The sequence below is a fragment of the Macaca fascicularis genome, chromosome 16, assembly GCF_037993035.2.
Source record: "Macaca fascicularis isolate 582-1 chromosome 16, T2T-MFA8v1.1".
Classification (NCBI taxonomy): domain Eukaryota; kingdom Metazoa; phylum Chordata; class Mammalia; order Primates; family Cercopithecidae; genus Macaca; species Macaca fascicularis.
The window spans coordinates 71,458,766-71,486,317 of record NC_088390.1 but is presented as its reverse complement, the minus strand read 5'-3'; the positions used below and the strand labels follow the sequence as shown (position 1 = coordinate 71,486,317).

The following is a 27,552-nucleotide window of genomic DNA, read 5'->3' as shown; positions in this document are numbered from 1 at the left end:
GTGTTCACCACTCCCACTGAATGTGCTGCTTTTGTCCCCTCTTCCTTCACCGTTGTCTCTGAGGTGCTCCCCACACCCCTTCCACATGCACACACGGACATACTGTTTCCCTTTCTGTCATTTCTCTGCCCTGTGACTTGGCAGAGGCGTTGAGAGTACTTAAAGAGGTAAAAAAATTCATTTCCTCTTTATTTCCAAGGTAAAAAAATTCATATGTTCACAAAATACAGAATTTTTTTTTTTTTTTTTTTAGATTCCATGTTTTTTGTGAGATCTCAGCACTTCTGTTTTGTGTAAAAACCAACTAAAAAGTTAATCTGGAGGATATCTACTTTTTCTCAGAGAGCAAAATTAGCAAATTTCAAATTTGCTCCTCAAAGAAAAAAATGTAAAAACAAAACTCTTCTATACTACCTTCCTCTCCCCAAAAATCATAAAACAATGCCATTGAGTTATTTGAGCCAAGGCAGCTATATTTAGCTTGGAAATAGGCCATTTCTTTTCCCTTTAAACTCTTCTGGAAAGGTTAAAGAAAAAGAGCTGGAATAATGAATAATTGGGGTGAGAGACTTTCACTTTCCTTTTCAACATCTTGGTTACTGTTTTCTTAGTCTCTGGGTAACTTTAAAAAATTTTTTCTGCTAAATAGGATGAATTGGCTCAGAAATTATGTAGAAAATCAGATATATCATCTTGTGATTTTTATTTAAGCATCATGATGTGAAATGTTGTTGTGTCTTTTCATTGATATTAAATAAACATATATGGAAGCTACTAGCAATGAGCAGCTGCCACAGAATTTCCATGTTGCCAGAGAGTTGCTCACAAGTTATTGCCTGGCCAGCTCTGCTACAGTAAGCCTAACACATGAGAGAATGTACAGGAGTATACTTTAGAAAGATAAAGTTGCTATTCAACTGTAAGATGGTCTCTAAATTTTTAATGGGTTTTTAAAAACCTAAATTATTGGCTGGGTGGGGTGGCTCATGCCTGTAATCCCAGCACTTTGGGAGGCCAAGGCAGGCAGATCACAATGTCAGGAGAGCGAGACCATCCTGGCCAACAGGGTGAAACCTGTCTGTACTAAAAATACAAAAATTAGCTGGGCATGGTGGTGTGTGCCTTGTAATCCCAGCTCGGGGAGGCTGAGGCTTGAACCAGGGAGTCGGAGGTTGCAGTGAGCGGAGGTCGCGCCACGGCACTCTAGCCTGGTGACAGAGCGAGACTCCTTCTCAAAACAAACAAACAAACCCTGAATGATACTGTATGTTCACAAAGTTGCAAATACTGTTTATCCTAATTGCAGATTTTAAAAAGAAAATATGATTTCTCCAATTCAGTTAAAAATATTGTAATACAAATAATTTGCTATTTTTAACTGTTACCAGCTTGCCACATTTACTGTTAAACTATTTGCCACAGTTTCAAACATGGTAGGGACTTTAAACTGTTGCCATAAAGATAATATACATTTCAACTCTAGACTAGAACAAGGAGAATTATACTTGCTTCCATTTTCTCTTGACTCCAATTATGGTATGTTATGATTAAATGTTGCAACCGATTTTAAAGTTGGTGCTATAGTTTAATCGTTTAGTAAGAGAACCAAGGTTCCCCTTGTTGTATAGTATTTTGCACAGTTGGCCTTAACTGTATCTTTTTTTTTTTTTTGAAAAAGAGTATTTTATTAAAAAGCTTCATTTTGTAAAAATACTTTTTCTGATAAGAATACGTTCATGTGATATTTTTGTATGTAATTATATTTTATTCTATATGGAAAGTAAATAGCGAATGTAAAAAGTGATGAGGACAAGAAAGCCCTAGGTAGTGAATTACAGGAAATGTGTTATTCTGAAACAGGTGTGGTAACAGTTCACTGGTAGCTTTCAGCAGCCATGCAGTCACATGTTACCGAACACCTATAAATGAGTCAGTTACCTTTTTGTGGGCTAGGTGTTTGCTAATGAACCAAATGAAAGTAATCTCTGCGTTGATCTTAGGTGCTAGTCAGAGTAATGAAATATGCACACAAATATGTAATGACACACGTGGTAAATGCTCTGAAGGAAAAGAAACAATGAGAGACCAGGAGGATGGTCTGAGGAGGCGACATTTAGGTTAAGATCCCATGGATGAGAAAGTCCTCCAGGAAAGGAGGGGGAAGAATGCTCCAGGCAGAATGAGCACCGTCTGCACAGTTGGAAAAAAACTTACTGCCGGTCAGAAAACGTGATCCAGGCCAGGAGGGAGGAGCAAGTGAGGGAGAACTGAGGTGGAGGAGGCAGGCAGCAGCCTGTGACTGCCAGGCCTTGTAGCCCATGTTGAGGAGTTTGAGGTTTCTCTGCCTTAGGAAGCCACCAAAGGATTTTAAGCAGGATCACTCAGGCTGCTGTGTGGAAATTAGAGGGGAGTGAGGGAGAGCCTTTGCACCAGGTACTGTTTTTGGTCCTAACCAGTTCCAGAGTTAGGAGACTATTGCAGAGCAAGCAGCTTGTTGTCAGGTGGTGGCCATAGAGATAAGAGAAGAAAATGGATTCAGGATATACTTTGTAGGGAAAATCATTGGAATCTGATAGATTGAAAGTGGGGTAGGGGAAAAAGGCATATATTAAGAGTGACTCAAGTTTCTGGCTTTATCAACTAGGTGGATATTGGTGCTGTTTACTCAAATCACAGATTCATGGGAGAATGATATCTGAGGGGGATGATTAAGAGTTTAGTTTGGGCTACAGGCAGTCCCTGATTTACTGTGGTTTGACTTATGATTTTTTTTTACTTTATGGTGGTGCAAATGCAACACACATTTAGTATAAACTGTACTTCAGGTACCCATACAACCATTATGTTTTTCACTTTCAGTATAGTATTCAGTAAACGTTGTGAGATATTCAACACTTTAGTATAAAATAAGCTTTGTGCTAGATGATTTTGCCTAGCCATCAGCTGATATGAGTGTTCCGAGCATGTTTAAGGGAGGCTAGGCTAAGCTGTGATGCTTGGTGGGTTAGATGTATTAAATGTATTTTGGGGCCAGGCACGGTGGCTCACACCTGTAATCCCAACACATTGGGAGGCTGAGGTGGGCAGATTGCTTGAACCCAAGAACTCAAGACCAGCCTCACCAACATGGTGAGAACCGCCCCCGCCCGACCCCATCTCTACTAAAAATACAAAAAAATAGTTGGGTATATGGTGGTGTATGCCTGTGGCCCCAGCTACTCAGAGCTGAGGTGGGAGGATCCCTTAAGCCCAGGAGGTTGAGGCTGCAGTGAGCCATAATTATGCCACTGTGACTCAAGCCTGGGTGACAAAGCGAGACCCTGTCTCTAAAAATAAATGGTTTTTTTTCTTTTTCTTTTTCTTTTTTTTTGAGATGGTGTCTCGCTCTGTCACCCAGGCTGGAGTGCAGTGGCGCAATCTCGGCTCACTGCAACCTCTGCCTACCTGCTTCAAATGATTCTCCTACCTCAGCCTCCTAAGTAGCTGGGATTACAGGTGCGTGCCACCAGGCCCAGTAAATTTTTGTATTTTTGGTAGAGACGGGGTTTTCCCATATTGGCCAGGCTGGTCTCGAACTCTTGACCTTGTGATCTGTCCACCTCAGCCTCCCAAAGTGATTACAGGCATGAGCCACTGCACCCAGCCATAAATGTGTTTTTGACTTACGATATTTTCATCTTAAGTGCTGGGTTTGTTGGGGCATAACCCCATCAGAAGTCAATGAGCTTAAGTACTAGGTTGAGATCTCTGTGAGATGTCAGGGTGGAGATACCAGGTAGACAGCTTGATACATGAGTCTTGAATCCAGAACAGTTTGGGGCTAGAGATAGAAATTCAGGAGGTGTTTGTATCTAGGAGATATTTAAAGTCTGTGAAACAATTACTGAGTATAATGTTTCTGATATGATTACTCAGGGAAAGGGTGTAAAAAGAGATGAGGGCTCATGGTAGAGTCTTTTTTTCATTTTTGTAGAGGCCGGGTCTCGCCATGTTGCCTAGGCTGATCTTGAACTCCTGGGCTCAAGCAGTCTGCCTGTCTTGGCCTCCCAATGTGTTGGGATTACAAGCTTGAGCCACTGTACTCAGTCTGACATTAGAGTCTTGAGAAACCTCCACATCTTTTGAGAATGTTCAGAGGGAGAGATCCTAGCAGAAATGGCCAGAAAGGTAGGAGAAATTTAGGAACATGTCATGTCATGGAAGCCAGGAAAGTGTTTCAAGAAGAAAAGAGTGGTCAGCAGTGTCCTGCGCCGGTGAGAGGTCTAGGAAGAATGACATGTGCATTGATGTTTGGCACAGGAAAGTTGCATATGCTGACTGGCAGCAGGTGCCCTGCTGAGGGAGATGCCAGCCTAGAAGGACTTAAAAGGAGAGAGAGGCAAGGAAGTGGAGAAGATTCAATTGAAGTCAAGCCGACTGTTCTCTTGTCCCTTTTACGGTACTTTCAACCCTCTGGCTTAGTAAGTTGTGGTTTTTCTGATTTTTTTTTTATTTTTTATTTTTTATTATTATACTTTAAGTTCTAGGGTACATGTGCATAATGTGCAGGTTTGTTACATATGTATACTTGTGCCATGTTGGCATGCTGCACCCATCAACTCGTCAGCACCCGTCAACTCGTCATTTACATCAGGTATAACTCCCAATGCAATCCCTCCCCCCTCCCCCCTCCCCACGATAGGCCCCGGTGTATGATGTTCCCCTTCCTGAGTCCAAGTGATCTCATTGTTCAGTTCCCACCTATGAGTGAGAACATGCGGTGTTTGGTTTTCTGTTCTTGCGATAGTTTGCTGAGAATGATGGTTTCCAGCTGCATCCATGTCCCTACAAAGGACACAAACTCATCCTTTTTTATGGCTGCATAGTATTCCATGGTGTATATGTGCCCCATTTTCTTAATCCAGTCTGTCACTGATGGACATTTGGGTTGATTCCAAGTCTTTGCTATTGTGAATAGTGCCGCAATAAACATACGTATGCATGTGTCTTTATAGCAGCATGATTTATAATCCTTTGGGTATATACCCAGTAATGGGATGGTTGGGTCATATGGTACTTCTAGTTCTAGATCCTTGAGGAATCGCCATACTGTTTTCCATAATGGTTGAACTAGTTTACAATCCCACCAACAGTGTAAAAGTGTTCCTATTTCTCCACATCCTCTCCAGCACCTGTTGTTTCCTGACTTTTTAATGATTGCCATTCTAACTGGTGTGAGATGGTATCTCATTGTGGTTTTGATTTGCATTTCTCTGATGGCCAGTGATGATGAGCATTTTTTCATGTGTCTGTTGGCTGTATGAATGTCTTCTTTTGAGAACTGTCTGTTCATATCCTTTGCCCACTTTTTGATGGGATTGTTTGTTTTTTTCTTGTAAATTTGTTTGAGTTCTTTGTAGGTTCTGGATATTAGCCCTTTGTCAGATGAGTAGATTGCAAAAATTTTCTCCCATTCTGTAGGTTGCCTGTTCACTCTGATGGTAGTTTCTTTTGCTGTGCAGAGCTCTTTAGTTTAATGAGATCCCATTTGTCAATTTTGGCTTTTGTTGCCGTTGCTTTTGGTGTTTTAGACATGAAGTCCTTGCCCATACCTATGTCCTGAATGGTATTACCTAGGTTTTTTTCTAGGGTTTTTATGGTACTACTTCTGATCTTTTTAAAGTTTGAGAGGACATTGTATTTATATTAACCAGTTTATTTGAATTACAATCTCAGAAGTATTAAATATTCATAAGATTGTTAATCTGTTAGGTCAGGCAAATACAGAAGAGTTTTTCACTTTGTACTTGATTATTTTATTTATGATCATTTCCAATTTAGTTAGGGTAATAACCTGATCAGTTATATACATGGCACTCATTCATTCTTCAGCAGACTTGCTGAATACCTGCCCCTGGTATGTTCTTGGCCCAGACTAGGCCCTAGCAACCCAAGTGAACTGCCTGTCTGGCTGCCTTAATGGGGGCTCCCAATCTAGTGGGGAGCAAATGAAATGATCAGTGCGATCATATACTGCACATTTGCAGCTGTTTTGCCAAGAGTGTGCAGAATTACTCTTTATTAACCTAAAAAAGACCTAAGAGAGCATGTAGTCGAGTTCTGTTCATGTTATATATAGAGCATAGGGCCACCGAGGTGAAGGACACATAGAGGTTAAGGTCACAGCTAGTTTTATTTATTTATATATTTATTTATTTATTTGGGACAGAGTCCCACTCTTTCATCCAGGCTGGAGTGCAGTGGCATGATGTACGCTCACTCCAACCTCTGACTGCCAGATTCAAGCGATCCTTATGCCTCAGGTTCCTGAGTAGCTGGGACTACAGGCATGCACCACAACACCCACCTAATTTTTGTAGTTTTAATAGAGACGGGGTTTTGCCATGTTGGCCAGGCTGGTCTCGAACTCCTGGCCTCAAACAGTCCACCCGCCTTGGTCTCCCAAAGTGCTGGGATTACAGGCATGAGCCACCGTGCCTGGCCCAGCTAGTTTTAGTGATAGAGCCAAGAATCAGACTCCGGGTTGTAGGATTCCAAAGCTCAAGCCTGATACTCCGCTGCCTTGCTTTATTGCTTCCTTAGTAACAAAATTAACCAGATGGGACTTAGAAACAGGAGCTGATGTGCCATTATACGTGTTGAGCTAATTTTCACATTCATCAGCTATTGAAAATATTTAGAGGTTGGCCTGCTTTGCTGCCTGACTGGTTGAAGGATAAAGATGGGGAAGGTATTTAGTGCTCCTTATAGGCTGTGTGGAAATTTTCTGCTGGAGAGAGTTTGGTTGGGATAATGATCGAATTCTAAACTGGGAATAAAGTCATCTGGGTTTTCCTTTCACCTGTTTTGTGATCATATGCGTAGAATTACTTAATTAGTGTTGATTATTGCGTAATGTTTGACTTGTAGGGTATTTTTTAGCACAACATCACAGAGCAGAATTTTCCATCTGGAGTACATTCACGAGGACTTGGGGTATTATGAAGCACTCTTATAGGCCTTTCTGTTTAGATACTAGGGGAATTGAAACTGCGTTTGGGAAGTATGTCCTGTGTTGGAAAGCAGCATATTCTTTTTTTCTTTTTAATAATTGAAGTCATTTCTTTTTGGGAATCAAAAAAAATTTTTTTTACAGTGAAGGGTTCTAGTTCTGACAGAGCTAAATATTTCTTGCTATGCTGATGGGATTATATATGATTGGCCCTTTTCAAAAAAGTATTTTAACCTTGAGGGATTTTTCAAGGCTCAGAACTCTGAAGCTTTGTTATCATTATGTGAAAACTCAAGAGTAGGAAAGTGGTTTGTCTGTTCTGAGGGAATGACTTACAGGCTCCAGAACCTAAATTAGCTTTTTTTTTTAAGTTTAAAATTTTAAAACTACATGGTTTCTTGTAAAATATCCAGTTAGCCACTATCCTACCACCTCAGGACATCTCCGCTGACATTTTGGTGTATTTCCTTCCAGTATTTGAATACAATATTGGTTGTTGAGATAAGCTTGTTTGTACTTTCTGTACAACTTTATATCCTGTTAATTTAATGTTGCAACATTAGCATTTCCTGGAGGAGGTGATTTTCTCAGAGGAACAGCAAGGCATTTTTTAGAAATAGATGTGGATTTCTTATTTAAATGGAAAATTCTTCCCTGTATATATGTATTTTTTTAGCCAACAGAAGATAGTGGTGCTGAATGGTAACATGGAGCAAATATGGTTTTAATATGACCATGTTGCTACCTGCTTGATCAGCAGTATATATAATGTCAGAGCTGACCCATTTGTGCAGTATTAAACTCCTTTCTCACATTTACAATTTGTACTTAATTTTGTTAAGTACCATGGCTCATGCCTGTAATCCCAGCACTTTGGGAGGCCAAGGCGGGCTGATCGTCTGAGGTTGGGAGTTGGAGACCAGCCTGACAAACATGGAGAAACCCCATCTCTACTAAAAATATAAAATTAGCTGGGCGTGGTGGTGCATGCCTGTAATCCCAGGTGCTCAGGAGGCTGAGGCAGGAGAATCACTAGAACCAGGGAGGTGGAGGTTGCAGTGAGCCAAGATCGTGTCATTGTACTCCAGCCTGGGCAACGAGAGCAAAACTCCGTCTCAAAAAAATAAAACAAATACTAAACATACAACTAAAACCTTTTTCTCTGTTTCTCCACGATGAAGCATTTTAGTAAGGTCCTTTTTTTGTGACTTCTGTAGTAGGAGAATTACTAAACTGCATTGTACATTTTGTGTTAACATTTGATAGGAGTGTGGAAATACTCCTAGAACACTTGGATCATTAAGATTATTAGTCTTGGGCCGGGTGCGGTGGCTCACACCTGTAATTCCAGCACCTTGGGAGGCTGAGACGGGAGGACCACAAGGTCAGGAGATCGAGACCATCCTGGCTAACACAGTGAAACCCCATCTCTACTAAAAATACAAAAAATCAGCCGGGCATGGTGGCGGGCGTCTGTAGTCCCAGCTACTCCACAGGCTGAGGCAGGAGAATGGCGTGAACCTGGGAGGCGGAGCTTGTGATGAGCCGAGATAGCATCACTGCACTCCAGCCTGGGCAACAGAGCGAGACTCCATCGCAAAAAAAAAAAAAAAAAAATTATTAGCCTTAAATTATTTTGGTGATAAAGCCAACACAGCAACTTGATATAAAGAGGAAGTTATTAATTTGTGAGCAGCAACAAGAAAAAGGCAATTTGTAGAATAAAGTAATAAGTTCTTTCCAAAAAAACTCTTATTTCATGTGCAGTAATTTATTTTTGTAGCTTATATGCTAGAAAACATTGAAATAACTTAATGAGATAAAGGTAGTGTTCTACTCATGCTATTATAGACTGTCTTACATTGGTCTGAAAAGATACTTAATTTGAAAAAGAAATTTTCAAATATTGGGATGGTTTATGATGTAACTAATTTTAGTTCTTTTGGATTTTTTTTTTTTTTTGAGACGGAGTCCTGCTCTGTGGCCCAGGCTGGTGTGCAGCAGGGCGATCCGGCTCACTGCAACCTCCACTTCTGGGGTTCAAGTGATTCTCCTGCCTCAGTCTCCCAAGTAGCTGGGACTACATGCACCCGCCACCGTGCCCAGCTAATTTTTGTATTTTTAGTAGAGACAGGGTTTCACCATATGGCCCAGGCTGGTCTCAAACTCCTGACCTTGTGACCCACCCACCCTGGCCTCCCAAAGTGTTGGGATTACAGGCATGAGCCACCAAGCCCGGCCTCTTTTGGAAATTTTAACTGATAAACATAGAAATTGCTGGCAAGAAATTTGGAACTGTGTATTTACTTGGAGTCTGCTTAATTTTTATATATCTACACAACAAAGGAAAATGGCTTGTTGGCTCTAAGTTTTGTTCCTCATGAACTAAACATTTTACTCCTCCTCAACTAAACAGAAAGGCATGACAGGTGGTACTTTAAGTATACTGTAATTTTTAAAAATTATTTTTAGAGGCAGGGTCTCATTTTGTCACCCAGGCTGGAGTGCAGTGGTGCAATCATAGCTCACTATGGCCTTGCACATCTGGGCTCAAGTAATCCTTCTGCTTCAGCCTACTAGTAGCTGGACTACAGGTCTACCACACACCCACACCCAGCTGACTTCTTCTCTTTATTTAGAGATGGTGTCTTACTCTTTTGCTCAGGCTGATCTCGAACTCCTGCATTCAAGTGATCCTCCCACCTTGGCCTCCCAAAGCATTGGGATTACGGATGTCAGCCAGTGTGCCCAGCCTAACTATGCTCTAATGATAACGATGACAGTATTACCCTTGTTGAAAACATACGCTATGCATCACATCAAGTACTGTGGATTTTATTTCGTTTTGTTTTGTTTTTTAAGATGGAGTTTCGCTCTGTTGCCCAGGCTGGAGTGCAGTGGCACGATCTTGGCTCACTGCAACCTCTGCCTCCTGGTTTCAAGCAATTCTCCTGCGTCAGCCTCCCGAGTAGCTGGGATTACAGGCGTCAGCTACCATGCCTGGCTAATTTTTGCATTTTGAGTAGAGATGGGGTTTCACCAAGTTGGCCAGGCTAGTGTGGAACTCCTGACCTCAGGTGATCCACCCGCCTCAGCCTCCCAAAATGCTGGGATTACAGACATGAACTGCTGTGCCCAGCCTAATACTGTGTTTTTTCCCCAGAGAAAAATGAAGTCGTAGAGAAAGCCATGGGGCAAAAAAGGCAATGTCAACATAAAGACCAATAGAATAGGTCTCTTGTGACAACCAGGCAAAATGAGAATGTTGGAAAGGCATTAAATAAAAGAAGTGAAACTGGTCCATGGTAAGCTCTGAGAACCAGGAGGAGAGTTTTGTATGCTGTATGTAAGCCAGCCTCTGGACTGGGAAGGCCTTCGAGGTAGTATATTTCAAATGTTTGAAATAAGATGGTTCCAAGATTTTTTAACTTTAAAATCATTTTCAAAGCTGTGAATAAACTTAAAATATAACCAGGCCTGGTTTTGTATTGCATGTAATAGACTTCAGATAAATAGTCTAGGCAGAACAATATCATGGTATATTTCATATTTTTATGTTAATATGTGGAGAGACAGTAGAGAAAGGACAGATGGGATGGGAAATTGAGTGTAAGGAGTAACAAATATTACCTTCTGTCTTTTTACTAGCCATATCCTCGGATTGAATCGAAAAGTCTTGGTTGATTAACCAGCCTTAACCCCAGAGTTTTTCATTTTGTATCTATTTATGTTTGACATTTAATTTTTGCTGAAAACTTTATGTAAGTACATGCTAGATGGAAAGTCTTCTGAATAGACTCCATTATAAGCCTACTCTTGTATTGAACCTGGACTGAAGTTATTACTGTATACCAATGTGAATTATTGATAACAGCCTATATCTAGGTCTCTTTTATACACGCACACACACACACACACACACACACACACACACACACGGTCTCTCTATGTTGCCCAGGTTGGTGTAGAACTCCTGGGCTCAATAGATCCCTCTGCCTCAGCTTACTGAGTAGCTGGAATTACAGGCATGCACGGCCATGCCCAACTCTTAGGTCTTTTTTAAAACCAAGGCAATAACTTTGCTATTGAATAGCTTTCCCCAAGCATATGCTTAATGAGTCCTGCCTAATGAATATTTAGAAAACATTTTGACCTGGATTTGTTTTGGGATTATAACTCTGATGGAAATTAAAGGCATTTATTATAGGTCTATAAAAACCTTATGCTAATAAAGGTCCTCACAGTTGTGATTAAGTATGAATACACTTAGATTTCCAGTTTTCTCTCATATCACTTGATTCTTTTTCCTCTTTGAAATGTTCCAAACTTGCAAAACAAAGGACTTAACATATGCATGGGAAGTGTGTAAACCATTTTAAACCATTGGGCTTAGCTATTTTAGAACACAGACATTTACAGTCGTGTGCCAGGAAGATGTTTTGGTCAACGACTGACTGCATATAAGATGGTGGCCCCATAAGATTATAAGGGCGCTGCCCTATACAGGTGTAGCATTTTTAAATCTTTCATACTACATCTTTACTGAAACTTTTCTGTGTTTAGATACACTAATACTTACCATTGTGATACAGTTGCCTGCCCTATTCAGTACAGTAACATGCTATACAGGTTTGTGCCTAGAAGCAATAGGCCATATCATATAGCCTAGGTCTGTAGTAGGCTGTGTGTACTAGTACTTAATTTAGATGTCCTGCTCTTTATAGCACTTGGTTGGCTCTCTATAAAGAAAAACTGGATATTAACTTTGAATTATACTTTCATTTTTGGAATCACATGTATACTTCAGTTTCAGAAGAAACTCTACTTAATTATCTTGGTAATAAGATTGTTTCTTCTTAGAAAGATTTTACTTTCAATATTTTTTGAGCTGTTTACTTTTAAAAGACGCATATAGTTGATGTTAGCCTCATGGCTAAAAAGATCTCAACACATAAAAATTGGATACTTTTTTAAAAAATTGAGATGGGGTCTCGCTATGTTGCCCAGGATGGTCTTGAACTCCTGGGCTCAAACAGTCCTCCCACCTCGGCCTCCCAAAGTGCTGAGATTACAGGCATGAGCCACCACACCCAGCCAAAATTGGATACTTTTTAATTCACTTTATTTAGTTCTTTATAATTGGCTTGTTTTTTTCAAAGTGAAATTTCTGCCATTTACGTACATACGTAATTGGCCTGCAATTAAATTCTGGACATTTTACAAGACTAAGCAATGATGTTTTATTTTAGTAGCAAACAAACTTTTGAATAGCCTACTTCAGTGTGACCTTCATTATAATGTGACCTTCATTATAGTCTATAAAATCCAGTAAAATGAAGTTAATACATGTGTGTTGCATATTATTACCTAACATTCTCATTGTCAGAATTTGACCTTTGTCAAATTCCCAGTATTAATCATTAGAATATATACTGTGTATGACAAAAACAAAACCTTTCAAATTCTGCATAATCTGTGATTCTTCACTAGAATCTGGAGATATAATCTTGGAGTAGTTAATAGCCCTGCTTGGTCATTACTTTGAATTTGGATCTGCTAAAACTTCAGGTTTAAAAATATTCTGAAAGTTTCTAAATCTGATCAGAGAAAAAGCAGTTAGGAAGATTTGTCATCATCTTTGCCCCTTCCAAATTCTATCTTTATATTATTTTCTTTGAACTACCAGGATACTTTATTCTCTTTTATGGGATGTCTTTTTGATTGATGTTAACATTGAATGGTTACTTACATGGAGTAGGAGCTTCCCATTTTGTCTTAGCATCTTCCCGAACCTCTGCCTACAGTGCTCTTCAAAGCATTCAGACTTTCTTTGAAAAGAGTCATGCACTTTATGCCACTGAAGATCTTTGCGATGTACATTTGAGTTGATCTCTTTTTCTGTCTTTAGCATTTACATTTATAAACAAGTGGAATTTAGTGGCAGAAAGTTGCCTTTTAAAAAAAAAAAAACCTTCCCGTTCAATGTATTATGCTTGTAACAACTCTGACATTTGTAGAAATAGTAAGATGGAAACAGGATGTCATAAAAGGGAAGTTATAATACAAAAAATTCAGCAGATGTTTATGTAGCTATTGCTATGTACAGGGTAAAATTGCTATCCTAGGATACAGGGAGGTGTAGCAAAGAGATTGGGAGTCTAAATTTGACATATAGGACTACATATAAAAATAAAGAAGTGCCATGAGTGGTATAAACTGTAAGTGAAAAAGATACTGAGTGAAGTGTCTGATTACCGAGAGTTGGGAAGTTGCAGTGGAGGTAGGGGAAAAATAAGAATCAGGATATATTAAATTCTTGGTTCTGCCACTAAAACAGTTTTGTTGGCTAAGCCACCTAACTTCCCTGACCTTTAGGCTTCTCATCTGTAAAATGGAGCATAAGGTTACTTGTTCTCCAAGCTGTCTTTCAACTTAAAATTTGTCTTTGTTCCCTGTATAATAGTAAGAACCCCAGAAAAGGAGAAGGGGAGGTGGAGGCAGAGGCGTGTGGGGGAAATGGTGTTAGGTAGAGGAGGTAGGAATATGCACAGAATTTTCCAGAAGCATGAGGAGATGAGCATGGAGCTTGTTTCATAGGGAAAAGTAGGAGATAATGTTGGAGATAGTCAGTTGGGACTAGCTGGAGAATTCAAACACGACATGCTAACTGCATAACTAATTCAGCATTTTATCAGATACTATTATCTTTCTCCTATTTTAGGTAGTTCTTGGTAAATACTTTTTGACTCAGCAGCACAACCCAACAGTATCCTTGATCCTTCAGTGTTCACCAAGTTTCTCCCAACATCTTTAACATTTCTCATTCAGGTGAACTTCTCAGTTTTATATCAGTAACTCTGCCTCTTGTTTTTTTTTTTTTTTTTTTTTTTTTTTTCTTTCTTTTTGTTTTTACCTCCTTTTTAAGAAACAAAAATCTGTAGTATTCCTCTTTAAGGAAACTGTCAACTAGTTGGGGAAGGCTAGATTCTAGAGACTGCATGCAGAGGCTGTAGCTCTCTGGAAAGTGTGTATGTAGGGGAAAGGGGGCTGCAGATTGGAAGAAGAAGGTGTTGTGGAACTGAAGAGTGAAGTAGGGAGGCAGGAATTAGAGATAGTTTGATCTGTTTTCCTTGACTTTCATCTTTCTTGGTGACCTGAAAGTTGCTTAAGGTTGTGGCGCTGTCATCCTAGTGTTGAAGCAAGACAAGTGATCTAGAGTCATACCTTTCATGATATATGAAATAGTCTTCTTTTTAGGCTCAAGTATTTCATGAAATGCCCTAAGTACCAGTGAGCTAATTACTTCAAGAGGCAACTGCTACCATTTAGGAAAATTCTAATTACAGTGGTTCTTGCAAGTAGATGATGAGCAACCTTAAGAATCACCTGTGAAGTGTTTTCCCCTGCCCCCCCCCTTTCTTCCTTATATGGTAGGCGGTATTCTTTTTTCTTTTTCTTTGTCTTTTTTGAGACAGTCTCACTCTATCAGGCTGGAGTGTAGTGGCGTGATCTCAGCTCACTGCAACCTCTGCCTCCTGGGTCAAGCAGTTATCCTGCCTCAGCCTCCCAAGTATCTGAGACTACAGGTGCCCATCACCATGCCTGCCTAATGTTTGTACTTTTAGTAGATGGGATTTTACCATGCTGGCCAGCGTGGTCTCAAACTCCTGGCCTCAAGTGATCTGCCCACCTTGGCCTCTCAGAGTGCTGGGATTATGGGCATGAACCACCACGCCCAGCATTGTTTTCTTAAATGATAGAAATTTTGAATATTTGGTTTTGTTTTTGCCTCTCCCATCATTCTTAGGAAAGCCTTTTGTTGTAAAGGAGAAATTAGCATGTCAGTGTTCCTAGTTTCAAGAAGAGTCCAATTCTGTGATACTCATTTTTTTCAAACGTATATATTATTTAACGCTATATGCAAATAATACGAGGGATACAATGACTAATAAGGCAAAAACCATCCCCAGGAACAATCCTTCGTAGAAAAGGAAATGAAACAAGTACACAGATGATCACAATGAGGTAGAAACTGACTCATGCCATAGGAGGTACTGATAAAACCGCCATGGAAATTTAAGCAAAAGATTTTCTTAGTTTTTTAAAGGGTCCCCAGTGGCTGGATGTGGTGGTCCGCCTGTAGTCCCAGCTACTCGGAAGGCTGAGGCGGGAGGACTGCTTGAACCCAAGAATTTGAGACCAGCCTGGGATACAAAGCGAAAACCCATCTCTTTAAAAAAAAAAAAAAAAAAGGGCAGGGGAGGGGTGTGAGGCGGGAATTTGGCTTTACTGTATAAATAGATCTGGATGATTTGAGAAAGACAGGTGCACTTTGGATTTCCGAGGCAAGAGAGGACATAAAAGCGTTAGTGTTAAGATCGGAATTGTAGAAAAATGCTTAGGAAGTCAGTAAACTAGATTTTCACAAAATGATTTATTTCCTTCTGCTTCAGAAAATAGTGAGCCTTAAGAATATGCTGGGAAAAAGAGGCCAGGTACGGTGGCTCATGCCTGTAATCCCAACACTTTGGAAGGCCGAGGCAGGCGGATCACCTGAGGCCAGGAGTTCGAGACCAGCCTGACCAACATGGAGAAACCCTGTCTCTACTAAAAATACAAAATTAGCTGGGCATGGTGACTCATGCCTGTAGTCCCAGCTACTTGGAAGGCTGAGGCAGGAGAATTGCTTGAACCTGGGAGGCGGAGGTTGCAGTGAGCTGAGATTGTGCCATTGCACTCCAGCCTGGGCAACAAGAGCGGAACTCTGTCTCAAAAAAAAAAAAAAAAAAGAATATGCTAGGAAAAGGTTCATGTGTATGTCTTTATAACCACTGTTACATTTTGATGAGTTTCCTTATAATCTCATTTTCTGTGCAGTTTTCTTAAAAGGGGGTTCATACTATATTAGATCTTGTATGATCTAGAAGTTCTGTATTTTAATGAACCTCCTCTGCTTCATATTTTTTAAACTATACTTACTTTGGAAGTGGCTTTGTTTTATAGTCCATATAAACTTGGCTTATGATTTGTGAAAATGAGTACTGTTTTGTTTTTGTTTTTAATGGAAAGTCTTACGTCTAAGCCATAGAGTATTTTCTAGTCATGGCTTCCTGATACTGACAAGTATTTATAGATCATCACTCCCTTTGGGGATCAGATGATAAAGTGATAGATTGTATTTGTCAATTATGTTGGTATTGGGACTCTGACTTGACTCAGAGGGATAGTGTAGTCTTGATTTGAAGGATTTGAGGTTTAAGGGTTGGATGTGATTTTTGTTTTATCTTACGGGTTTTTTTTATTTTGGCGGAGAGTAGTGATTTGGTCTTATTTTGGGAGTATAAAATATAGAAAATCGTATAGTTTTTGGGTTTTTAGTGACGATTAACAAATATATAAAATGATAATTATGTTTGGCAGGGTAGGCCTCTCATTTTAACTCTGAAAATTAAAACCTTACACATTACTTATAATTTTTATTTGTTGTGTCTTATCTGCTGTTTTCATCATAGTGCAGTTTTTTACCTGTTTACCACATAAAAAGTTGGAGAGTGCTGCTTTTTAGTTATGGCTCACTGTAGTCTTGAACTCCTAGGCTCAAGTAATCCTCCCACCTCAGCCTCCCAAATAGCTGGGACCACAGGCGTGCACCACCACACCTGGCTAATTTTATTTTTTTGTAGAGATGAGATCTCTTTCTGTTTCCTAGGCTGGGTCTCGAACTCCTGGGCTCAGGCTATCCTCCCACCTTAGCCTCCCAAAGTGCTGGGATTACAGGCATTGAGCCACGGAACCTGGCCAGGGAGGGCTGCTTATTAAGCATTTTTAATTGCTTATTTACCTATCATGCAATGTGTAAGTGTCTATTATAGAAGCAAATTAATTTTGTAAGTTTAAGTGAGGTTTCAGGTTCCTTAGGGTCCTATTGCTAAAATATAAGTAGCACTTACGATAACTTTTCCCATTTGCACTTCTTAGCACGTTCAGTAATGTTAATCTGGAGTATCAGGTCCATTAATTTTTAACCACAAAGTCTGAGTTAGCTTGAAAGCTGTGGACTATGGTGAACATTTGAAAATAGGCTCTAGGGGTATAGACAGGTAGGCAGCTAGAGCTATAGTACAGTAGGAAGTAAAATTTGTCAGAATTGTCTTAAGTTTTTTTAAAAGAGGAAGCTATATGTAGACTTAATTTTATTGTTTATGATTCAGATATCCCAAAAGAAGGCCTGATGTTTTCTTGTGAGACATGGTGAATTATGAAGAATGCAAATGCTGCTTGAAATTCACTCTTACGGCTGGGTGCGGTGGCTCCTGCTTGTAATCCTAGCACTCTCGGAGGCTGAGGTGGGTGGGTTGCTTGAGTCCAGGAGTTTGAGACCACCCTGGGCAACATACTGAAACCCCATCTCAACTAAAAATACAAACCATTAGCCAGGCATGGTAGCGAGTGCCTGTAATCCCAGCTATGCTGGAGGCTGAGGTGGGAGAATCACCTGAGCCCATGGGTCAAGGCTACAGTGTGCTGTGCTGACATTTGTGCCACTACTCCAACCTGGGTAACCAAATTTGAGACCCTGTCTCAAGAAAACAAAAAACAAACCTATTTTTACAATAAGATAAAACTACGCTAAATTTCTTACCTTGGCATTTTTAGAAGACTTTAAAAACAGATTTTGTATAATTGATCCTAAAAGATGAAATTAATATGGAATCCAGTTTTGAGTAAAATATATATCCAGATTTGAAGTAATGCTCGGTCTGACTGCATCACAATCAATTCTCTTGGAACTTGCTAAGATTTTGATTGGGTGGATTTGTTTGGAGACCTGGTAATCTATTTTTAATAAGCACATTAGGTAATTCTGATAGACTACTACCAGGATTAAGAATCATTGGTCTAGAAATGCATAAAGGGTCAGATAGTATAATATTTTAGGCACTGCATGCCAAGGGAAGAAGTCAAGGGCGTTATGTATGTATTTATATAACAATTTTTATCAATGAGATTAAAAATATAAACTTGTGTGTGAGTTTTTGTGGCTAGGAATGTGAAAAAAATTGGATTCTTTTGCAGGGATAACATTTTGCTTATTGGGATTCAACATTTTAGCTTTTTTTTTTTTTGTCAAAATCAGTTGCAAATGTTCCTCAATTCTGATCTGTAATGAGATTTTACACATTTCATCCTCAAAAATATATTTTCACACAGATACTGCCAAATGAGCATATGATTTTTTTTTAATTTTTATTTTTTGGAGAAGGTCTTGCTGTGTCACCCAGGCTGGAGTGCAGTGGCAGGATCACAGCTCATTGCAGCCCCAACCCCCGGGATCAGGTGATCCTCCTACCTCAGCCTCCCTAGTAGTTGGGACTACAGGCACATGCCACCACACCAAGCTAATTTTTTAACTTTTTGTAGAGATGAGGTCTCAGTATGTTGCCTAGGCAAGTTTTAAACTCCTGGGCTCAAGCAATCCTCCCGCTTTGGCCGCCTTCCAAAGTGCTGGGATTACAAGTGTGAGCCACTGTGCCAGCCATAGTATATGATTTTTATTGAGCATAATCATTGCTTGAGAGATACTTACAGAATTCTGTTAGATTCTTCTCAGTGTTTGCCTCTTAGCATGTCATTACATTGCAGATTAACCACTTGAAGGTTAGGTAGAAGCTCTTCATTTGCATAAATGGATTTTGAAATGTGGAAATTTTCTTTGCACTTACATAGGGGTCTGAAAGATGCTGTTGGAACTGTAGTTAGAGTTTAGAAATATTATGTCCACTGGGAATTTGTATAGGAATGGAAGTCTCAATTCTTGTTTTAACTTTTGACAGCAAAGGAAGTATATAAAGCAGTTTGACATTGTTTTGATTAAAACTATGCTAGCTGTCGAAATGACTACCAGAGTGTAAGTTTCACCAACAATGCCGTTTTGCCTTGTAATTTTAGACTGAATTCATTCAGAAATCAAATCAAGTCTGCCCTCAGGCTAATTTCCGAAACCATTCAGTGTTCAACAGTAGTGGTTACGGGTAGTTCTTGTTCAGTAAAAGAAATGAGTTCCATCCCTGTGCTCAGAAAAATGTCAGTAAAACTTTAGCACTGCTAAGACATCAAACTGTCAGAATTTTCACTTTTTGTTTCTGACAAAAACTCGTGACCTGATGATGGTCAAGTACACAGGAGCGTGTTAAATTCATCATTGACACTACTCGTTCAGGAACACATGATAGATTCCTGTGTTTCCCACAGGGTCCATGCTCATGAGTAATGCAGTGAATAATCCTTACACACATTTTGTATGTTTGACCCCTTTTCTGTTCCACGCATTTTTACCACCATCAGTTGTAACACAGCCTAGCATATTCCAGTTTAGGTTGTACTCATTTAGTGTTTTCTCAGCTTCTCTGAAAATATTCTCACACGTAGCTCTTCCGTGTGGTCTATTCATACAGGCTGGTTCTTCAGTCACTTCAAACTTGGCATTGCTTCCCCAAGTAAACAACAACTGAGCATTGTGGTAATAAACTCAGCAAAAGCCAAGGAAAACCACTGAACTAATTTGCCATGTTTCTTAATTGACAGTTGATGGTTGTTCCCAGTGTCCTCAACTCTGAGCAGCTGATATCACTGAAAGGCCAATAGTCTTAAACAAGATTATTTTCTCTGGCCATATTTCTTCAGCTGTTACAATCAAACATGAGTTACTAACTCGGCAAATGGCATTCCTTGCTTGTCTAACAAAAACTTTGAAAACACTTTGGTTGCAGTCTCATTTCATTTTTTGTTTTGGTGAAGAAATTCTGCAACAATAAGCTATTCTGTGTTAAAATTTTGTGTGTGTTTTGTTTTTGTTTTATGACCGTTGCTTTTCTGTGGATTAGGAGGATTGAAGAAAGCTTAGTCTGTAAATGTTGGCATACGTTGTATTCTTCTAGCATAGCTATGGTGTCATTGCATAATAAATAATGCTTTACCATGGAATTTGATAGCAAAATTATTTACATCCCGCTGTGCCTTAAAAGTGTGGTGTTCAGGGCCTTCTTTTTATTTGGATGGATGTGTATTTACTACTATTTTTTTTTTAATGTCATGGTGTGGCAATACTGGTGACACTTGCAACATTTTCAAGTTCTAACTGTCAGTGCAGTTTGTGGTGCACCAAGCAGTGGTGCAAAGTGATGAGAGCGCCACACTGCCTCAGTCTCCACCCCTCACCTCTGCTGTTGGAACCTGGAAGTTCCCATAGACAGTATACCAACAGGTGAGCGTGGCTGTGTTCCAATACATTTTTATTTATGGATATTGAAGTTTGAATTTCATATCAGTTTTACATGTCATGAAATAGTCTTTTAATTTTTTTCCCCAACCATTTAAAAATGAGCCATACAAAAACAGGCATTGGGCTGGATTTGGCCTTCAGGCTATATAGTTTGTGGACAGACCCCTGGTCCAGAATCTAGAGAAATACAAGGAGCAATCCATTTGCTCTCAACCAGCTCTTCCTTCTGCCGTAATAGTACTTCACTAGCACTGCTGTAGTTGTGTATACTTTTTCAGTGGTGCTGTGTTGAGGATCATTTGAAAGATCTTAATACATATTGCCAAATGGCTTTCTAGAGTATGTTTACCTTCTTTTTATTAGAAAATCTATATTTGATACCCATCTCTATAAACTTTCTGTTTTATTCTTCAGGCATGGATCAGACTTTGCTAAGACTCTCCTCTTTACCTATTTTCTATAAGCAGAGTTGCTCTTTTCTTATTGACATAAAACCAGTGGTGTTTTAGAGTATGTTCTGAAACAGGAGATCAGTTCTTCTTGTGTGTTTTTTGGCTATCCAGCTTAAATTCCATATCCTTTTAAAGAAGTGCATTCTGAATCCTTTCCTTTATATATTTTAGCTGTGCAGAAGAGAGCGTTGAATACAAATGTCACGTGTTCAGTAACTGGGTCGATAAGCTGCTAAGCCTCTCTATGACTATGAATTTGTTTAATAGAAATTATTTTCTAACTTTTGTTCTTAGCTTTTCTGTTACCTTCAGGCTTAGGACTCCTGACCCATTTTGTTTTTACAAGCAAAGAATGTTTATAACAAATTATTCTTGTGAAGTGGGGACAACATTGAGGCCATTCCAGCTTAGACACTACTTTGTAAAACTTACGTGAAATGTGGTTCATGGAACCTCGTAGACTTCTAATACTCAAAGGGTAACTGAAGCTCACCTAATATTGTTCGTTGACTTTGTCAATAATAAAGTCTATCTTGTGGCTAGAACCCAGGTCCACTGGCTGCTATGCCATTTAAATGGAGCTGAAATATCCACAAGGCTAAAGAAATATTGGAACACTTTTCAGAGTGCCATGCTACTTTATACTTTTCAGCCTTACTGCAGTAACCTAGAAAGTTACCTGTAGTGTTCTGAACAGAGAAAAAAGAGCTAAAGGCAAAATAAAACATCTTAAGTTTTTAAACTGTTAACTGTGAAATGAAATTTCTTTGAAAGTTTATTTTTAAAATTCCCAGGCCACTCATGGTAGCTTATGCCTGTAATCTCAGCACTTTGGGAGGCCGAAACGGGTGGATCACCTGAGGTTAGGAGTTCAAGACCAACCTGGCCAACAAATTAGCTGGGTGTGGAGGCACACACCTGTAATCCCAGCTACCCCAGAGGCTAAGGCAGGAGAATGGTTTGAACCCGGGAGGCGGAGGTTGTAGTGAGCCAAGATCGCACCATTGCACCCCAGCCTGGGCAACAGATTGAGATCTTGTCTCAAAATAAAAAACAAAAACAAAAATTCCCTTCAGTAACATAAAATGAACTGGGAAAAGTCTCAAGTCTCAAGTTATAACCAGCGAAAAGTGAGTCTTAAACCCATAATATTCTTGCCCACTACCTTAAATCGTTTACTTATTAGCAAAGAATGTGGAAGCAACACCACTTGAATGAGTCACAACAAAAGCAGATTTAGGATTAGCAGCCACATGGCGTATGAGGAAAGGAGAACTTAACCTTAAATCAGTGGAACTAACTGAAATTGTTGCATAGGGCGGAACTTAAGTGGTTGGTTATCCATTGAACCACTGAACTTCTTCATGTAACTCTAGGGGAAATGGAGGCCTGAAGAAGTTTAGAGACTTGGCCAGATCACTCCTTGTTAGAGAAAGGACTGAAATTCACATATTTTCCTTAACATTAATATTAGACAACAAGAAGACTTTGATCACTTCTGAAATTGTTAGGAAAAAATTATTGAAGGGTAACTTTCTCCCAGTAATTCATATTTTATCTGCCAGACACTTTAGGAAGGTAGGAGGAGAGGAAACTAGTTGCCTAGTACTGAGCTTCGTATAAAATTTGAATGAGGACACAAAACAGACAAAAAGAAGTGATAAGAAGCTGTTGAGCTCACTGAATCCAGAGACATCATCATGTTTCCATGGCCTCCATTTTTATTTTTTTAATTTTTCTGTTTTTAATTTTGGTGGGCACATAATAGATTCATGTATTTCTGGCGTACATGAGCTGTTTTGATACAGGCATGCAATGCATAATAATCACATCATGGAAGTATAGGGTATCTCTCCCTTCAGGCATTTATTCTTTATGTTACCAACAATCCAATTATACTCTTTTAATTATTTCTAAATGTACACTTAAATTATTAGTGACTATAGTCACCCTGTTTTACTATCAAATATTGGGCCATGTTCACTCACTTTAACTATCTTTTGTACCTATTAGCCGCCCCACCTCCTGCCACCCCAACCCCTGCTGCCCTTCCCAGCCTTTGGTAACCGTCCTTCTCTCTATCTCCATGGGTTCAATTGCTTTGATTTTTAGCTCCCGCAAATAAGTGAGAACATGCAATGTTTGTCTTTCCGTGCCTGTCTTACTTCACTTAACGTAATGACCTACAGTTCCATGCATGTTGTTGCAAATGACTGAATCTGATTCTTTTTTATAGCTGAGTAGTACTCCATTGTGTATATGTATCACATTTTCTTTATCCATTCATCTTTTGATGGACACTTAGGCTGCTTCCAAATCGTGGCTGTTGTGAAGAGTGCGGCAGTAAACATGGGAGTACAGATATTTCTCTCCTCCATATCCTCATTTCCTTTCATTTGCGTATATACCTAGCAGTGCCATTGCCGAATCATATTGTGGGATCTTGAGACCAAAAAATTACATAACTGCTACTTTCAAGTCTTGTTACTCAAAGTATGGTCCAAGGCACTCCTTGAATCGCAGAAACTGGGGTCCCACCTAGACCTACTAAACTGGAGCCTGCAGTGTGAGGAGATCTTATGATTCCCAGGCATACTAAATGAGGTGCTGCTTTCAGGAACACTTGGAAGTAGCTTCAGGCAGGGGCGGTGCTGCAGCTGTAGAATCCCTCGGGAAAGGAAACACAGCGGGTGAGGACTAGGAGACTCGGACACAGAGCCCTTCTTTCCCAAAATAGTTCCCCTGTTTTCTGTGTCCTCTGGTCAAGCATTTTCATGTTAGGAATGTATTCTCATATAGTTTAGATGTTTGAAATTGCTTGGAGGTTTCGTAGAGAAAACTGGGCTCAGAGAGGGTAGGCCACTTGGTAGAAGATGTATTGGAGATGTGAAGCCAGCAGCACTATCCAGGAACTTCCTGAGCAAGGCACTCCTGTCCCTGCCTGTGACTGGGGGATTTTGTATAGTATTCTCACCTCATCTCTGGTTTGGTTTGTCTCTGAAGATAACTACCATCACTACTAACTTACTCACTTTAGCTAGAAAATGTAGACAAAAAGACTGTCACTTAAATTTCAGTTTTAAATTTATGTTTTATCTCAAAAGCAGTTTTCTAATATGTCTTCGCTGTGGGTACATAGTTATAGCAAAAAGCATGCGTGTGATTCTGTCCAAATAGATGATCACTTGGGATATTGATGCTATAAAGCATTTGTGAAATCAGCCTGCCTTTGCAGATATAGCATTCTGTGACAGAACAGACGTTTTATATGTTTTTAGGAAGGTTAGCTGTCTGAAATTGGTGACTAAACAAAGTCTGTTTGGGTTAAGTATACAACTAGACAGTATAATATAAACTGTTGTAACAAGATCTTCCATTTCTAAGCCCTAATAACTATTTGTTTTCTTCTTGTTTTTAGGGTGAATCTGTAAAATATTTCCTGGATAACTTGGATAAACTTGGAGAACCAGTAAGTGTTTAAACTGAATGTTTATGTTTAGTGCCGTTTGAAAGCAGAAGTCAGGATATCGATGTTAGGAAATTTAGAAAAATTATGTATTAAACTATTTCTCTCTCTCTTTTTTTTTTTTTTTCCAAGTGATGGCATTCTCATTCTTCCCTGCTTTATTTAGAGTGATTGGTAGCTCAGAAAATTGAATGATTTTTATTTTTTCAAAATGAAAATATTTATATTGTTTAATCATGACACTTTTTTCTCCCTCTAACTGTCCAGGTCTCTACCATTTTCTTGAGGAATGCTTTATCTGCTATTTCTTGGAAGTAAAACTGTTTAGAGAAAGAAGTTTATGTTTGAAAATGATATTGTGTGGCCGGGCGCGGTGGCTCAAGCCTGTAATCCCAGCACTTTGGGAGGCCGAGACGGGCGGATCACGAGGTCAGGAGATCGAGACCATCCTGGCTAACGCGGTGAAACCCCGTCTCTACTAAAAATACAAAAAACTAGCCGGGCGAGGTGGCGGGCGCCTGTAGTCCCAGCTACTCGGGAGGCTGAGACAGGAGAATGGCGTAAACCCAGGAAGCGGAGCTTGCAGTGAGCTGAGATCCGGCCACTGCACTCCAGACCGGGTGACACAGCGAGACTCCATCTCAAAAAAAAAAAAAAGAAAAAAAAAAGAAAATGATATTGTGCATTATCTATTATACTTTAGTGTCTTTGGGTGTTTTGTTTGTAAACAGAAATAGAACACAGTGGGCTGACTGATTTCCAAATCTTTTGACAAATGACATTTTCGAATTCATGCCCCCTTTGTGTTGAGTTACGGAGCAGGAGGGCTAGATTCTGAAGGCCTGCTGAAGAAACTCCACGAGGTAGGAGGAGTCGCCCTTGGAAAGAGAGTTTGTCATTTTCCTGTAGGTATTCCTCGGAGCCGGCAGCTCTAAGCTGGCGCTGTGGCCAGCGGGGCCCACTGCAAGCAGAGCAGCTCCGCTTGTTTGACCTCCGTATTGGACGTACACAGAAGAGTTCGCTGGGAGAAAGGTTTCTGCTGTTTAGGAAAATTTTGAAAATCATTGCCTTAGAGTCATCTGTTAACTCTCTAAATGTAGTGCAGCTTCATTTGCCTCCTCTTAAGGCAAATGTCGTCTTCACACAGCTGGTATGAGTGTGTCCTAATCAACATACTCTGCTCTGCCAGACTATTTAGCACTTGATTACATGAAGTTCTACGCTTCATGTGAAGCAGCCTTTAGATTGCCAACTAGATTGTTAGCTTTAATAGAGACAATAATAGAGAACTTTTTATTTTTATGGAATTATATTTTTTCAAAGCTCAGGGCCAGCATGTTTCTGAAGGAGCTGGTGTAGGTGTATGCTGTAAATTGGTATTGCCTTCTAGAAAGCAGTTGGGTGTTAAGTATCCAGAGTCATTAAAATGTTTGTAACCTTTAATCTTATAATCGTATCCCTGATTATTTTAATCTTAGGAAATAGTCCAAAATTAAAAATAGGCCGGGCGCGGTGGCTCACGCCTATAATCCCAGCACTTTGGGAGGCCGAGGTGGGCGGATCATGAGGTCAGGAGATCGAGACTATCCTGGCTAACACGGTGAAACCCCATCTCTACTAAAAATACAAAAAATTAGCCGGGCGTGGTGGCAGGCGCCTGTAGTCCCGGCTATTCGGGAGGCTGAGGCAGGAGAATGGTGTGAACCCTGGAGGCGGAGCTTGCAGTGAGCTGAGATCACCACCGCGCTCCAGCCTGGGCGACAGAGCGAGGCTCCGTCTCAAAAAAAAAAAAGAAAAAAAGAAAAAATAATGTGCTTGAGAATTTTAATTGCAGTATTTCTGTTCATTATGGCTAAAAATTGGAAACAACCTTAATGACCACTAGTAGGGGAATGTTCATGTGAAGTACAACACATGAATGCGTTTGGTCTATGTGATTGTCTTGTAAAATGAGGTATGACTGTATCAGCATATGGAGCAGTTCACAAAATATTAAGCAAAAACGTAGAGGTAGGCTGAACATTGTGTGCATATGCTGATTATAAGTAAAGTAGGCGTGTATACAAAAGCTAGAAGAAAACATGCAAAAGCTAACACTTGAGTCCTAGGGTTATTTAATGAATGGCTGTTGGTTGCCAGTAGCTAAGAACCCACCTACTTTTTAAAAATTCTTAATTCTGGCTGGGCGCAGTGGCTCACGCCTATAATCCCAGCACTTTGGGAGGCCAAGGCGTCCCAAATCACTTGAGGTCAGGAGTTCAAGACCAGCCTGGCCAAAATGGTGAAACCCCATCTTTACTAAAAATACAAAAAATTAGCCGGCCGTGGTGGTGCACGCCTATAGTCCCAGCTACTCGGGAGGCTGAGGCAGGGGAATCGCTTGAACCCAAGAGGTGGAAGTTGGAGTGAGCTGCACTCCAGCCTGGGCAACAGAGCAAGTCTGCATCTCAAAAAAGTATGTATATATATGTTCTTAATTCCATTGCAGTATTTTGAGACAGTGAGTATTCTTGTTGTAATGAAATTTCAAAATCATATTACACTATTCAGAAAGGCATAAAGTGCAGCATTGTGAATAACGGTCAGCATTGTTTTAAATCCTGCCTTGATTTTTAAAATATTTTGACCTTGATGATAAATATTAGCTGTTCTGCCCATGTAGTACCAGAAAGCTGTGTTGTAGTTTTGGAAAAATGCTAGACTAAGAAGGAAGAACCAGTTACATTGCATAAGGAAGTGTGCCATCACAGAGTAGCTGGTGACTTGTGTGACCAGCAGCTTCTGTTTGTTCGGGGTCTTACAGTTCACTGACCAAGAGTGCAGAGAAGAGCTCATTTGATCCTTGCAACAGCCCTCCCTCCCAGGTAGACAGGCCAAGTGTGATCACCTCCATTTCACAGACACAGGTGCTGGCACTCAGAGTAAGTGACTAGTTTGAGTTCTTGGGTCAATAAGTAAGAAAGCTGGAACATAGTTAATTATAGGAGAGAAAGGGTTTTTCACACGTAATACAGCAGCAGTGAAAACATAGAAGTTCTAAGTTGTGAGTGGGGTTGCACAGTAAAGGAACTTTTAGAATAGGTTAGGAGAGGTGGGCAGAACTTGGAACTAGGGAGTGATCCTTGTGAATTGGCACTGGAATCAGATCCTATGGCCTTTTTTTTTTTTTTTTTTTTTAAGACGAAGTCTCACTCTGTCACTCAGGCTGGAGTGCAGTGGCGTGATCTCAGCTCAGGCTCACTGCAAGCTCCACCTCCCGGGTTCACGCCACTCTCCTGCCTCAGCCTCCCAAGTAGCTGGGACTACAGGTGCCCGCCACCACACCTGGCTAATTTTTTTTTGTATTTTTGGTCGAGACGGG

The 27,552-nt window shown here is 40.0% G+C and overlaps 1 protein-coding gene across 2 annotated transcripts in view; it reads left to right on the top strand.

Annotated features, from left to right (window-relative positions):
* Positions 1–27,552, top strand: part of GNA13 (G protein subunit alpha 13) — a 47,456-nt gene that overhangs the window by 15,159 nt on the left and 4,745 nt on the right. For both annotated transcript variants that reach the window (XM_074020145.1, XM_005584721.5), the window contains exon 3: positions 24,144–24,194. In XM_074020145.1, the coding sequence (XP_073876246.1) occupies positions 24,144–24,194 (51 nt within the window). The remainder of the gene's footprint in view (positions 1–24,143; positions 24,195–27,552) is intronic.